This window comes from Nerophis lumbriciformis, linkage group LG04 (genome assembly GCF_033978685.3).
Source record: "Nerophis lumbriciformis linkage group LG04, RoL_Nlum_v2.1, whole genome shotgun sequence".
NCBI classification, from domain to species: domain Eukaryota; kingdom Metazoa; phylum Chordata; class Actinopteri; order Syngnathiformes; family Syngnathidae; genus Nerophis; species Nerophis lumbriciformis.
Genome location: NC_084551.2, coordinates 24,247,639 through 24,263,841, shown reverse-complemented (window position 1 = coordinate 24,263,841; position 16,203 = coordinate 24,247,639). Strand labels below are relative to the sequence as shown.

General features: G+C 37.7%; 2 protein-coding genes across 3 annotated transcripts in view; one reads left to right on the top strand and one right to left on the bottom strand.

Annotated features, from left to right (window-relative positions):
* The window catches only part of dnah5 (dynein, axonemal, heavy chain 5), a 231,485-nt gene extending 231,217 nt beyond the window's left edge, over positions 1-268 (bottom strand). Inside the window, exon 1 of the mRNA XM_061951064.1 lies at positions 135-268. Within this exon, the coding sequence (XP_061807048.1) occupies positions 135-224 (90 nt within the window). The 5' untranslated portion in view covers positions 225-268. The remainder of the gene's footprint in view (positions 1-134) is intronic.
* Positions 269-6,853: 6,585 nt separating this feature from the next.
* Positions 6,854-16,203, top strand: part of triob (trio Rho guanine nucleotide exchange factor b) — a 237,165-nt gene continuing 227,815 nt past the window's right edge. Inside the window, exon 1 of one of the 2 annotated variants that reach the window (XM_061951063.1) lies at positions 6,854-7,115. In XM_061951063.1, coding sequence (XP_061807047.1) covers positions 7,043-7,115 — 73 coding nt within the window. In that variant the 5' untranslated portion in view covers positions 6,854-7,042. The remainder of the gene's footprint in view (positions 7,116-16,203) is intronic. The other variant, XM_061951061.1, reaches the window with a different exon arrangement.

Sequence of the window (16,203 nt, the reverse complement as noted above, 5' to 3'; positions counted from 1 at the left end):
ATTGAACACAATCCATGCACATTGCAGTGCAGCAAAGAACATTTGACAATGATCACTTTCCTCCCCACTTACACATTAATAGTGGTTGAAAAAGACACGTTCCATTTCTTGGCCTGTACTTAAAGAGCTCATACCTGCAGTTCTTTAAGGGACTCCACAGGCCCACTCAGCTGGCTGCTTCTGTTCCTGTAGCTGACTTTAACCAGACGTGACGTGGACGACATGATGGGCACATACCTCTTATAATCCACTTGTACACGTGCACTAATGTCTTTTGTTGTTCAAATCACTGGACAGTGTGAGTGTATGCGTGTGTGTGTGTGCGTGTGTGTGTGTGTGTGTGTGTTGTGTGCAGTGACCATGCATGTTGTTGGTTGTTACCAAGGTAACGTGGGCAAGTTGGGGGCTAAGCTTGTGGGCTTTTCTAACTTTTAGAGAGTTGTTGAACGGTTGTCTTGTGGACATGTTGACTGGCCACAATATTAGGGACATCTGCATAGTCTGGTAGAAAGATTTAATTGACAATGTACATTAATGCATTATGTTTGTAATGTTGTAGAACACAGCAACATACTGAAAGCCCTAGTTCCCCTCTTTTGTAACTATAAGTTAACCCCAAAAATCAGAAACATCTCTCAGTGTCAAATTGATATATATAGGTTAATCAATCAATCAATCAATCAAAGTGTATCAATAAAGCCCTAAATCATGAGTGTCTCAAAGGGCTGCACAAGCCACAACGACATCGGCTCAGATCCCACATCAGGGCAAAAAAAACCTCAACCCAATGGGATATAATGAGAAACCTTGGAGGGGGATTTAAAATTAACACCAATGAATTGACTGATGAACATGATCAAATAATTTATTAAGAAAATATAAATAACGAAAAATAAAGATAGAATATTATTAAAATGCAACATGTAAGTGTAAAAAATAAAATAAAATAAATAATGATTTGTACATTTTCAGCATGTGCTTGTTCTATTTTTAAACAAAGAAAACAATCTGAAGTTGTCTTTATTTATAAGTTATCGTGCTGGGATTTTACCAGTCCGGCCCACTTGGGGGTAGATCTTTCTCCATGTGACCCCCAATCTAAAATTAGTTTGACACCCCTGTTTTAAATCGTATACATACATATATATATATATATATATATATATATATATATATATATATATATATATATATATATATATATATATATATATATATATATATATATATATATATATATATATATGGTGGCGACTTGTCCAGGGTGTACCCCGCCTTCCGCCCGATTGTAGCTGAGATAGGCTCCAGCGCCCCCCGCGACCCCAAAGGGAATAAGCGGTAGAAAATGGATATATATATATATATATATATATATATATATATATATGTGTGTGTGTGTGTATGTGTCTATATATATATATATATATATGTGTGTCTATATATATATATATATATATATTTTTTTTTATATATTTAAAAATATATGTTTTTAGGCCATTTCCATGCTTACTCGTTGAACGTATACATGATACATCAGCAACCAAAAGGACATTTTGTAACATTTGTTGAAAAGGTTTTATTGTGATAATTAAACCGAAAAAAATCACTGCGAGAATTGGTTTGAAACTAGAATCATGTTCAATCAAGAATCGATTCTGAATCTGATTGTGAGATGCCTAAAGATTCTCATCTCTAATAATATATTTGTAGCATGAACAGATAATATTAAGATTGAAAAAATATGCAATTTCATGTATTACATACTTTTTTCTGTTGTAATGGAAACAATTAATACATTTACTAAGAAAGATGAAGTACGCACATTATTTCAGGCTTTCGCGGGCCATGTTAAATGAAGGGGCGGGACAGATCTGAGTTTGACACCTGTGTATTACACAATTGCCTATGTATTGAATATTATATTTTTTAACATACAATTTGATAAAATAGCGGACTCACGCAAAGCTCTTTGGGTAAACCTCTATACTATATATGGAGATATCTGCTGACATAACTAAAGCAAAATGTCACTAAACTCTCAAATTATAAACGGCTTGTTTGGAGCAAGTTTGGAGCAAGGCAAGATTGTTGGATAAATATTTACGCAATGCCTACATGGTTTGATTTCACATTTTTGGAACTTATGGGGATCCCATTCCAAATACACAAAACAGCTACCAGTCAGTGAGAAAAGTTAGTTTTGCATAATAGGACACCTTTAGACTTCGACTTCGACTTCGACTTCGACTTAGACTTCCTTTTATTAACATTCAAATTTTAACTTTACAGTACATATAAGAACGGAATTTTGTTGCATTAGCTTGTTGTATTGCAGGATAAAAGAGCAATAAGGTGCAGATATAAATAAATAGATTACTGTACAGATAAATATATTGCACTTTTGCATATGCATCCACGTTTATGGATGTATGTTGGTAGAGTGGCCGTGCCAGCAATCGGAGGGTTGCTGGTTACTGGGGTTCAATCCCCACCTTCTACCATCCTAGTCACGTCCGTTGTGTCCTTGGGCTAGACACTTCACCCCTTGCTCCTGATGGCTGCTGTTTAGCGCCTTGCATGGCAGCTCCCGCCATCAGTGTGTGAATGTGTGTGTGAATGGGTGAATGTGGAAATACTGTCAAAGCGCTTTGAGTACCTTGAAGGTAGAAAAGCGCTATACAAGTATAACCCATTTATCATTATTTATATTCCAGCGAGTTAATCCGTTTTGGGGGGGAATTGAGGGGATTATTATGATGCGTTCAAGTGTTTTTTGGCCTGAGTGAAGAAGCTGTTACACAACCCGGAGGTTCTGCTACGGAGGCTGCGGAACCTCTTTCTAGAATCCAGCAGTGAAAGCAGTGCTTGGTGGGGGTGGGAGGAGTCTCTACAGATTTTCTGAGCCCTGGTCTGGCAGCGGCTGACATACTGGATCATAACATTGTGCCAGCATGTGCAACTTTATGTTTTCATTACTGTTAAATTTGTTATTTTGCACTCAAACAATGTATTTCCCATGAATGTATTTTAGTACAGAATATGCATGCAAATTAAATTCAGGTTTCGATATAGTTTGACATAAATAAGAAAGTGTAACGAGGGGAAGCAGGTGCAGGCCTCATAATAAAATTGTGCTACGGGCCCCAATTTAGTCTGAGATCCTACAGTGTCCTCCAAAAGTGAGTCCAATTTGTTTATTTTTGTTGTAGACTGAAAAAATGTGGGTTTGACATCAAAGGGTGCATATGGAACAAGAGATCAACATTTCAGCTTTTATTTTCATGTATTTACATCTGGATCTGATACACAACTTAGAAGATAGCACCTTTTGTTTTAACCTACCCATTTTTCATGAGAGCAAAAGTATTGGAACATATAAACTTCAAATAGATTAAAGTGAACAAGACTTAATATTTAGTTGCAAATCCTTTGCTTTCAATAACTGCATCAAGCCTGTGAGCCATTGACATCACTAAACTTTTGCATTCTTCTTTTGTAATGCTTTTCCAGGCTTTTACCGCAGCCTCTTTCAGTTGTTTGTTTTAGGGGGTTACTCCCTTCAGTCGCCTCTTCAGCAGGTCAAATGCATACTCTATTGGGTTTAAGTCTGGAGACTGACTTGGCCAGTCTAAAACCTTCCACTTCTTTCTCCTGATGAACTCCTTTGTGGTTTTGGCTCGTTATCTTGCTGCATGATGAAGGATCTCCCAATCAGTTTGGTTGCATCTTTCTTTAAATTAGCAGACAAAAATGTTTTTGTAGACTTCTGAGTTCATTTTGCTGCTGCCATCATGTGTTACATCATCAATGAAAATGAAAGAGCTCGTCCCAGAAGAAGTCATGCGAGCCCAAGCCGTGACATTATGTTTCACAGATGATCTTGTATGTTTGGGATCATGAGCAGATTATTTCTTTCTCCAAACGTTCCTCTTTCCATCACTTTGGAAGAAGTTAATATTTGTCTCATCGGTCCATAAAACTTTTTCTCAGAATTTTTGAGGCTCATCTCGGTACCTAATTCCAGCCTGGCCTTCCTATACTTCTTGCTAATGAGTGGTTTGCATCTTCTGGTGTAGCCTCTGTACTTCTGTTCATGAAGTCTTCTGCCAACAGTAGATTGTGATACCTTCACTCCTGCCCTCTGGGGGTTGTTGCTGATGTCACTGTCAGTTGTTCTTTATAGCTCTCACAATGTTTCTGTCATCAACTGCTGATGTTTTCCTTGGTCTACGTGTTTCACGTCTGTTGCTTAGTACACCAGTGTTTTTTTTCTTCTTCAGGACATTGCAAATGGTTGTACTGGCTATGGCCAATGTTTGATTGATTGTCCATCTTATGTATTGAATCAAAAATACTGAAATTTCATAATATAGTGAATTTGCAAACAGCTAAAATTATACACAAAGCAAACTATAACCTGCTACCTAAGAATATACAACAATTCTTCTAAAAAAAAAGAGGAGAAATATAATCTTAGAGAAAAATGTAATTTAAAACATTTGTATGCACGTACAACACTTAAGACATTCAGTATATCAGTATGTGGAATTAAATTATGGAATGGATTAAGCAAAGCAATCAAACAATGTACTAATATGATCCACTTCAAGAAACTCTTGCAACTTAAAGTGTTTACAAAGTACAAAGAAGAAGAACTATGATAAACATTCTGAATTTATTTCATCCATCCATTCTTTTTCAAAATAATCTTACTCATCTCACTACGGGGATTAATTAAGTATTTCTGATTCTGATTCTGATATGAAATGTAACTTACTTCACCGAGTATTATTTATTTATTTTTATTGTGATTACTTGTGGAGTATATTGTGAATCAATTGAGAACAGGAAGTGAACAACATTTTTAGCAACTGCTATGTAAAAGAAAAGGGGTAGGATTAAATCAACTCTGCTTCTTCCTACTCCTTTTCGAACATGTTGAAAAGAGAAACTGGAAATTGTGATGTATCATGTTGTATGCTTGCATGTTCGAAATAAACTCAAACTCAAACTCTTCTCTCAGATTCACAATTGCTTCTTTTTCACCCAAAGACAGCTCTCTGGTTTTCATGTTGGTTCCACCTCTAAATGCAGTCTGCACAGGCAAAACCTATCATACCCAATCTGAAACTGAGTTCAGACATTCAGTGCTATTCATTGTTTGAATAATCAATGTCATTGGGTGACACCTGGGCAACAAAACACACCTGTCAGTCACACTGTTCCAATACTTTTGGGGGACACTGTATTCCATCCATTTTCTACCGCTTGGCCCGTTCGGGGTCGTGGGGGGGGGGGGGGGGGGGGGGGGGGTACAGGAGCCTATCTCAGCTGCATTTGGGTGGAAGGCTTTACACCCTGGACAAGTCCCCAGCTCATCACAGGGCCAACACAGATAGACAGACAACATTCACACTCACAGTCACACACTAGGGCCAATTTAGTGTTGCCAATCAACCTATCCCCAGGTGCATGTCTTTGGAGGTGGGAGGAAGCCGGAGTACCCGGAGGGTTTTGATTGATTGATTGAGACTTTTATTAGTAGGTTGCACAGTGAACTACATATTCCGTACAATTGACCACTAAATGGTATCACCCGAATAAGTTTTTCAACTTGTTTAGGTCGGGGTCCACTTAAATTGATTCATGACACAGATATATACTATCAGATATATACTATCATCATAATACAGTCATCACACAAGATAATCACATTGAATTATTTACATTATTTACAATCCGGGGTGTGGAGGGGAGGACGGGTGAGGGGGCGGTGGGGTGGGTTTTGGTTGTTATCATCAGTCATCAACAATTGAGAACAGAGAAATGGATATTGAAACAGTGTAGGTCTGACTTGGTAGGATATGGACAGCAAGTAGTGGGCAGAGAGAGAGAGAGAGAGAGAGAGAGAGAGAGAGAGAGAGAGAGAGAGAGAGAGAGAGAGAGAGAGAGAGAGAGAGAGATCAGAAGGCAAAAGAAAAAGTATCTGCATTTGATTGTTTACATTTGATTATTAACAATCCGGGGAGGGTGTTAGTTTAGGGTTGTAGCTGCCTGGAGGTGAACTTTTATTGCGGTTTTGAAGGAGGATAGAGATGCACTTTCTTTTATACCTGTTGGGAGCGTATTCCACATTGATGTGGCATAGAAAGAGAATGAGTTAAGACCTTTGTTAGTTCGGAATCTGGGTTTAACATGGTTAGTGGAGCTCCCACTGGGAACGCAGTCACGGGGAGAACATGCAAACTCCACACAGAAAGATCCCGTGCGCAGGATCGAACCCATGACACACCTGTCAGTCACACTGTTCCAATACTTTTGGACGGCACTGTATTCGAATATCAGTATTGCTGCAGCTGCAAAACGCAATTACACAAAACTACCCCTAGGTGGCGGCAGCGCACTTTAACGCATACGTGTTGTCCGAGGAAGAGTTGTCAGGAATCGAACTGGGTTAGATTTGTGGGCCGAATGAGCTCATACTCCGGCCTCAGAGTCGATCCACTGAACCATTTACCATCTTGTAAAGGTTTGAACTCCGAAAAGCTCCGACATGTATGTCGTTCCACAAGGACTGGAGGGTCCGACACGCCCACGCAGCATCAATGAGCTCATACAAAAAAAGGCACCAGAAGAAGAACACTCCCTCGCGGCCCGCATCAGCACCGCAGTGACGTGGGAGGGGAGGGGAGGGGAGGGCAGGGGGGCAAATAATGCACCAACCCCCTCCTCCTCCTGAAACGGAATCCCAGGATATCCCACCCCCAATCGTTTCCAATCCTCCTCCCCTATTTTTTTTTTTTTTTTTTTATAACACCCACCTTCTCTTTTTTTCTCTACTCGGGAGCGCCGCCGCTCGGTCGTGAGGATTTATTCCCTTCTCGGTCAAAATGGAGGAGGAGGTTTTTGGCTCAATGAGGGGAACGCTCGGATCTACTCCGATGAAAGGCACCGCGTTGGCTGCGTGATAAAAGCCTACATCGAATTGGGGATTTTTTTTTTGTTTTTTTGGGTTTTTTTTGTGGCGGAGGAGAGCGCAGTCATGAGCGCCGGAGAGGGGCTGCAGGATGAGGCTGCAAAGGACGCCGCAGACGTAGCGGCGTTTTTCAAATCCGGTAAGTCAGGAAGGGGCGAGTCAGTAACGGCACCATAATCGGTCTGATCCCCAGTGATATCGGCCTCAAGATTAATACACGAAAAAAAACAGGCAACGTGTATATATTGACATGCTGTGGTTATGACGCAAACAACACCATTATTGATAAATCAGATGTGCGTGATGACAATCTATGTGGCCCTCAGGTGTAGATAACTGCAGAATGATGATGTTCTATATCCAAACTAGACGCCTATTAGCATCGATCCATCATTAGGACATGGTGTTTCTGTATTCCCCCCTATTGTGATCATGTATGGGTGATGCACATATGTCATCAATATCACAGCAAATAAGCATATGCCACATCCCTTCCCTGTAACAATGCATCCAAAACGTAAAGATGTTTTAAGGGGCCTACAGTAGTGTGTGACATCATCCACGCCACTGTTGTTGTGACAGCTATAATCATCTGACTTCTATTTGGACGTGCATGGCTGCACTATGCCCCGAATGTAAGAGGGGAAACCTGCAAAATCCATGGCATGAGCTGCTTCAAACTATTTACAAAGATAGCAATGCCCAGTTTTGGTTGATTTACACTTACATGTAAACTAAATTCTCATTGAAAATGTTGCATCACAAACAAACGCCATTTTACCCAAGGACTGCACTGTGACCCCAGAAAGCCTCACCATCCAGGGCAAGTTGGTTTTGCTGCCCCGGTTATAACCTCTGGCAGCGAGTCTCGACAGTGGCATCTATCATTCATCATCTTGCGGACAGCGCTATTGCCTTATTCAGTTGACTTTTCGGTAACACTTTAGTATGGGGAACATATTCTAAGTAACAACGACTTAATTAAGAGTTATTTGGACACTAGGGAAACATATTGTAAGTAACAAAGACTTAATTTAGAGTTATTTGGTTAGGGTCAGGGTTAGGGTTAGGGTTAGGGTTAGGGCAATGCAAAATAAGGCATTAATGAGTACTTAATAATGACTAATTAAGAGCCAATATGTTACTAATTTGCATGTTAATAAGCAACTAATTAATGGTGAATATGTTCCCCATACTAAAGTGTTACTGACTTTTCTTTTGACCTGTCTTTGTCATATACATGCATGGACTGTAGTGAGTGAACATGCCATGTTGGACGGCGTGGCGAAGTTGGTAGAGTGGCTGTGCCAGCAATCGGAGGGTTGCTGGTTACTGGGGTTCAATCCCCACCTTCTACCATCCTAGTCACGTCCGTTGTGTTCTTGGGTAAGACACTTCACCCCTTGCTCCTGATGGCTGCTGGTTAGCGCCTTGCATGGCAGCTCCCGCCATCAGTGTGTGAATGTGTGTGTGAATGGATGAATGTGGAAATACTGTCAAAGCGCTTTGAGTACCTTGAAGGTAGAAAAGCGCTATGCAAGTATAACCCATTTATCATTTATTTTTGAATTGATGGTCTTTATATTAATTTTTATCAAGGCAGCCGCCCTGTCAACTGTCATTTAGGGACCTCCCATGGAGAACGAGATCATTTGTGTAAATCAAATCAAACTTTATTTATAAAGCGCTTTTCATACATAAAAGAAATGCAACGCAAAGTGCTTTACAAAGTTAAAAACAATACCCCGGTGACCCACATCCCCCATTATCACATACGTACGCACGGACACAGATACCAAACACAAACACACACGCACAACATTCACACATATGCAACTATATGGACCAACCATTGCATGACTGAGTACAGAGGAGACATGTGAGTAAACACTATCACAGGAGCCATCTGCACCAGGAGGTCATCAGACCATGGCCACCAGGACGCTGACACAAAAGCACCCCCACAAGCACGGCCGATAACCCCTGAGGCAGATGGCTCAACTGAGGAACGTTGGAAAATAAAAATAATAAAACTTGTAAAATAGTAAGAACCATGTGTAGAGATAAAGAATAAAATACAAGTAAAAAATTATATATATATATATATATATATATATATATATATATATAAATTATATATATATATATATATATATATATATATATATATATATATATATATATATATATATATATATATATATCCATCCATCCATTTGCTACCGCTTATTCCCTTTGGGGTCGCGGGGGGCGCTGGAGCCTATATATATATACATATATATATATATATATATAGTAAATAAATAATAAATAAATATAACTAAATCAAATCTTGCATAACTAATAGGATAAAAAGTAAAATACAAATAACTTCAATAAAATAATTAGTATCAGGTAAAAGCCAAATCAAAAAGGTGGGTCTTAAGCCTGCTCTTAAAAACATGAGCAGGCTGTGTGTGTGTGTGTGTGTGTGCGTGCGTGTGTGTGTGTGTGTGTGTGTGTGTGTGTGTGTGTGTGTGTGTGTGTGTGTGTGTGTGTGTAAACAAATTGTCCCAGAGAATCGCCATCTCAATTCTCAGCAAAACAAATCAAGATTCACATTTTATGCAGAATCGTATAGCTTTATAATAGTTTGAACTGCTCTGTGTCATGCTTACTGTAGAAGTGCTTATCATACAGTAAAATTATGTGGCCCACTTATGTACCTACATCTAGTAACAACACTCCTTAGAATGATGACAATTTAATCCAAATCGGCATCCATCATCAAAATGAAAAGAGAGATTTTTTTTTCGACAACACACCTAAACATCAGTAGTGTGCTTTCAGTCTACCAGGGTAGTTGTGTATTGTAGATGGTTTTAAGGCCATTATAATATGCCGTTTGTATTTAAACAATCAGATCTTTAAAACCATGCACTATTTTCCCCCAGACTATTAATCAATAAACTCCACGTGACATTTGTTTTAAGTGTACATGGATTGTAAGTGTGAGAGTTTTGCGATTACAAATTAACGCAAATTCAACAAATTCCTGCATTATATGCACGACCTCGCACATTTTGATCAATCAGTGTCATTTTCACCAATCGAATTTGTTTCTGAGCAGCGCTCAAAAACGCATGTCAACTGTCAAATCAAAATGTTTTCTTGTGTGGAAGAAGCAGGGACAACAACTTTATATATACAGTACTGTATTTGTATATATATATATATATATATATATATATATATATATATATATATATATATATATATATATATATATATATATATGTGCATATATATATATATATATATATATATATATATATATATATATATATATACATATATATATATATATATATATATATATATATATATATATATATATATACTGTATATATATATATATATATATATATATATATATATATATATATATATATATATTTATTTATTTATTAGGCCTAGGCGATATAGCCTAAAAATAAAATTCCTGATTTTTTTCACCAAAAATTTGATTTACGATTTTTTGCGATTTTTTTTCTCTACTTTTTAAAGAACCCATTGAATACAAATGCCATAGATAATTGAAAGTTTTTCTTTAATTTGATCAAAAACTAGTATATATAAATGACAGTGCATATGCTGCATCTTACTCTTTGCAAAATTCTAATTTGAATAATTAAGTAATTAAATAATTAAATAAAGTATATAAACTGTTCTTTTTATCGAATCATTTTCAAATAACTAAATTAAGAGTCTTGGATAAAATACTTCTGTTAACAAAAATGTAATATTGCATATTGCATGCAAATAAATAGTTATCTCCAACATTGAGATTAATAGTGGAAACTTAAAACTTCTGTCTTGAATAGAATGCATCTGCAAGTAAAATGTAGTGTTATACATCGTATGGAACTATATAATCAAGTAAACATTGAGAAGTCTAAAGTTTCAATAAGTCAAGTTGATAAAGGCAGGCTTCTTTTTCATTCACCCCATCATAGTGGTGGAAAATTATCTTCCATCCATCCATTTTTTACCACTTATTCCCTTCGGGGTCGCGGGGGGGGGGCTGGAGCCTATCTCAGCTACAATCGGGCGGAAGGCAGGGTACACCCTGGACAAGTCGCCACCTCATCGCAGGGAAAATGATCTTGAAAAAATAATTATAGTTTCTCGTTACTTTACCAAAAATATTTGAATTACTAAAGGAATTACGCTTTCATTAATTTAATAATTTTTTTAAGGAAAGTATGTATGTATGTGTTTAAAAAAAAAAATCTAATATCTGGCTTAGGCAATTGATATGTGTATTATATTTGGGTAGAGTGTGCGTGAGTGTGTCTTTAAAAGTGTGTTAGCTTAGCAGTAGCAGTTTGTCGGCAGTTCCAGCAGCTCTGTAAAATGTTTTCACTGGATTGTGTAACTTCTGGTTAATGAAGAGATTGAATGAGTTTCCATGGCTGGCATATCTTCTGGTCCACATAGGGAGTATTGTTTGGATTGCAAGCTGAAGGTTTTCACTTCAATTAATTTCCGCTGTGAGAAGAGGCGACATCCCTGCAGCAAACACCTGCTGCGTGTGTCGGTCTTGAGGTAAACGGTGCTTCACTTCTATGTTCAGATTACGGTTAAGGTGTAGTGATACAGTACATTTCGATTGTTACTGTGACTGCTTTAGTAAGAGGGATGACATAAAAGCTCAACAGACATGAAAGACGGTCGGCAGGATGTCGAAAGGAGACATTTTTATTGCAAACAGTCGATTGAGATCAAAACATGTCAAGACACTTCCTCAAACCAAACACACACTTTTCCCGCTTTAAAATAAAAGCGCTACACTATACATCCGGTTTAACTACGTTTAGGTTTTCTCCTTAATGTACGGCTTCATATTAGCTGCCACACCTAACAAAATAATGTCATATAATGTATTGTAGCGTCCAGAAGAAAACAAACACGGTCTGATGCTCTTTTTAGTTTTTATTGCCAATTTTATGCCAACATCAGGCCCAATTCACGTCTGTCTCCGTGTTTCACTCCTTGACACATAACACTTGTTGATTCTCCACTGACAGGGTGTGTTCAAAGACCATAGGAAAAATTACCACCATAACACACTAACATACACATTAACACCAGCCAAATGCGGGGTCGTCTGGAGCGGAGGCAGCGCGTCCGCGCTGTGGATGTACTTTAATAAATTCGAGATATAACTGCGGAAAGCGATCTTCACAATTTAAGATGACACTGACGGTTTTAATGAGAGAAAGTCTCCAAGCTACGCGAAGCAAGTGTGCATTCCGTCACGCCACGACAGAATCTGAACAGAATCTCTAAACCCGAGTCGCCAGTAACACCAGAAATAGATGCTAGATTTGTTGCCAGTCGTTTTTATTACAGAAAAAGTGACTAAAAGGATTGGAGAAATCTTTTAAACAAAATTCTCAACAAAGTACATTGTACAATAAGCAGCAATAATTTAAAAATAGAACAAAACAATATTATGTAAGAAAAATATATATGTTAATACTATACCTTTGTTTTAAATGTATATTCACATCCCTTTTTAAAGAGTATATGCGTCATTGTAAATCATGTGATGACGTCATATCGACCACGCCCCTAACCACAGGTATTTTGGCAATTTAGGGGAAACCCTGACATTAAACAAATACAAATGTCTTACATTACGGTCATGCTTTATCAGAGATGTTTTGTAATGTTATTCTGTGATATTTGCACCTAAAGAAATGCAAGTACATCAGTTTTGAAATATGGGGGTTGGTGGGGTGGAGAGGGGAGCTATTTTTAAGGCTGGCTGAAATATTGTGTAAATTATTTTCTAACATGTTCTGGTCGAGTCCTCAGTTACATAATGATTAGCAGCCTGAATATACAATTTTATTAATTAATAGAGAATGTTAAAACATTGGCATGTAGCAATATAAAGCCACCCCATCTAAAGATATGTCCAGGGTACACTTTATAATGATGAAAAATTATACCTATCTGCGATTATTGCGATTAATTTTGAGTTAATGAACAATGCGATAAATCGCGATTAAATATTTTAATCCTTTGACACTTCTAATATATATACAGTGTGTATACATATATATGTGTATATGTATATATATATATATATATATATACATACCACAAAATTATGAAAGGACTGAATAGGGAATATTTTAATGCATCGTGGGGTTAGGAACGATGCAGCGATTAAAGGGGGAACACCATCGCTGATCCACTACAAAATAAGCAGCTGTCTCCCCCTCTCTCACTCAGCTGTTTCTCTCGCTGACACCTGGTGCCATTGGGTCTGCTGCTGCGTGTTGTTCATTGCCACACGACATTCATACAAGTCCACCAAATTACATAACATGCATTCAATTGAAACAAGCTAGTACCATATATTGGCAATTTATGTTCTGCAGACTTTGTGGAAACTCTTAAGATACAGTACAAAATAAAAAAAACTTTGCTCGAATGACAATTTACAGTGCAATTATTTTGATGTCATATTATCACTGTCTCTTGCAATTGTATTTTCTTTAAGTTGTGTTGTATAGGGCAGGAAAGAGGACGCACAGTTAAGTTGAATCGTTTGGATGTTTATTTAAGCACCAAGCACAACTCATACAGTATTCATGATGGAGAAAGAAATAGGTTTTTGTTTCAGGAAACTTTAATAAGAGACTATTAAACATACAATATATCCGAATTTATTTTTATTTTTTTTAAGAGAAAATGACACTACTGTAATTTAAAAGGGAAGACTATAATAACGAAGCATCGCCAGTTTAAATCCACAGTGGTCGCTACTATTCTTGCCACTCTGTTGTTGTTTTATGAAGACAAACATGAGGGAATGTAGCAAATTAAACTTGCAATCATTCAGTCATAGCCTTTAATGTGCTTTTAATTTGACCATTACTCTGTTATGTAATATAATACGCTGAATTATTATTCTCCTTATTTATTTATGTAAACATAGTATTGGTTCTTTCAGTCAGTGTTCTGATCCATCATAGCACAAAGTGCACTCCAGTTCCACTAACTGCCTGTCCATTGTTTACTTTTGTTTCATTCTATTATTTATTCATTCTTCTATACTGTATGTTACTTTAATGAGGACAGACATTTGTACAGCAAAAGTGATTTGTTATTTGATCCAGGGATGAATACCGAATTCAGTACCGTAGTTTTATAGGACCGAAGAATTCCCTCTGTACTACCGGGTATCGATTCACTTAAAGGGGAACTGCTATTGTCTATTGTTCAAAATCATTATGAAAGACATGACAGCGAATGGCTTTTTTTTTAATGCGTTCAAAATATTAAATAAACGTACATAAAAGATCGCTTACAGTGGAGCCAATGGGAGCTCCTCTATTTCGCCCATAAAATACAAAAAATAACCATTCAAAAACTGCCAACAGTACTCCATTTACTTTCCGTGATTTTAATATTTACCAAGTATTAGCGATATTGTTATTATAAGCGCTAACGCAGACAAACTATTTATAGTGGCGCTGTGATCGCTCCCGTGTGTCTTTATGTTTACATCAACGAGTGGTCTGCTGCTTCCTCACTTCCTTGCTCCCTGTAAGTTTATTGTAGATCATAAATCATGCCTCTCACCTGGACAGAAAGAAATCTAAGTAGGTATTCCGACAAGTTGGTACACTTTGACAGCCATTTAGGACTCGGAAATGGCCAGAACGACACAAAAAGACGCTTGCTCCCCCACCCTGTTTCTTCGTGAGGATTATGAGACATACTTCACCTAAATGGGAATATATGAACATCCCAGCAGTTGGCTTTCTAATGACAGCAGACCTTGCACGGTAAATTATGTTTTATTATGTTTGTTGGCTCACATAAATATTAAATGTTATTATAAATGTGCCCGTTACTACATTACATATATACTTACATCATGTTTATAATAAAAAACCCTCAATGGAGGGGTTTGTATGTTTTTTAAGGGCTTTGTAGGTGGAATTGTAAGCAAACTTTTGATCGGGTTTATTTAATATTTAGAACGCACAATAAAATTAAAAATAACATCCATCGTGTTGTCTTTCAAAATAACTGTGAACGATAGTCAAAATTCCCCAAAAAGTGCTGTTCTTCTTTAATTAAGAACTTTAATTTTTGGGTGATTTTAGCGACGGCAGTGGACCAAAGTGGTAGTGTCTTGCCTGAAGGAAGACCAAATTTCCCTCAACGACTAGTGCATAGCACCATACATTGTCAGAAACGACTGTCACGTATATACAAACTGGCACGATAATATCACAATGATTCAGTATGACTTATCTTTCCACAGTTGGAACCTACATATTTTACTTAAATGCTCTCCATCTTGACTTATGTGAAGACATCCATCACTCCCAGCTGAATAAGATGAAAGGCATACTGTATACGGTGAAAGGTATACTATATACCCTGGACTGGTTCTTAGTCAGTCACAGGGAGGTTTTGAAGACCACATCGGTAGGAATTAATCCAATGATGGCTTTGTGAACCACCACACTACCAATAGCATATGAATCCATCCATCCATCCATGTTCTATACCATTTGTCACCATTATGGTCACGAGTAGACTGCAAACTGTCCCAGCTGGCTTTGGGTGAGAGGGATACACCCTGAACTGATCATCAGTCAAAAGGCACAGAGAAACAAATAACCATTCACACTCAAATTCAAACCTTTTGGCAATTTGGGATCTGGAGATAGCGTAACGTGCATGTTTTTGAACCGTGGTAGGATTCCAATGCAAACCCACACAAGCAAACTCCACACAGAGCCAACCCAAAGCTCCTGTCTGACTGAGGTGCTCATAACTATTCCACCATTTTGCCCCCAGTGGTACATGGAATAACCTATTAAAGTTAATGTTTCGTGTTTTTCAAGTTAATTGTACAGATACAGCCAATGTTGTATTCAATGCATTAGTACAGTCAGTCCTGTTTGTCATAGTCTCTTCAGCAGGCACCCATGTCTGCCAGCTTGTTGCAGGCAGAAATTCTCGGCTCACAGCTGCTCATCCTAGTTGATCCCAAGCAATGTATTCCCAAGGTCCTGATTTGTCTTGGTTGTGTTTTTCTTGGGTTCTGGTGGCACTTTGCTACTCAGTGAAGGTGACAGTGTAGCTATTGGCACTAACTAAACAAACATAACTCAGTGAAAGACAGTATTCCTGTTAACCGAGGGGCTAAA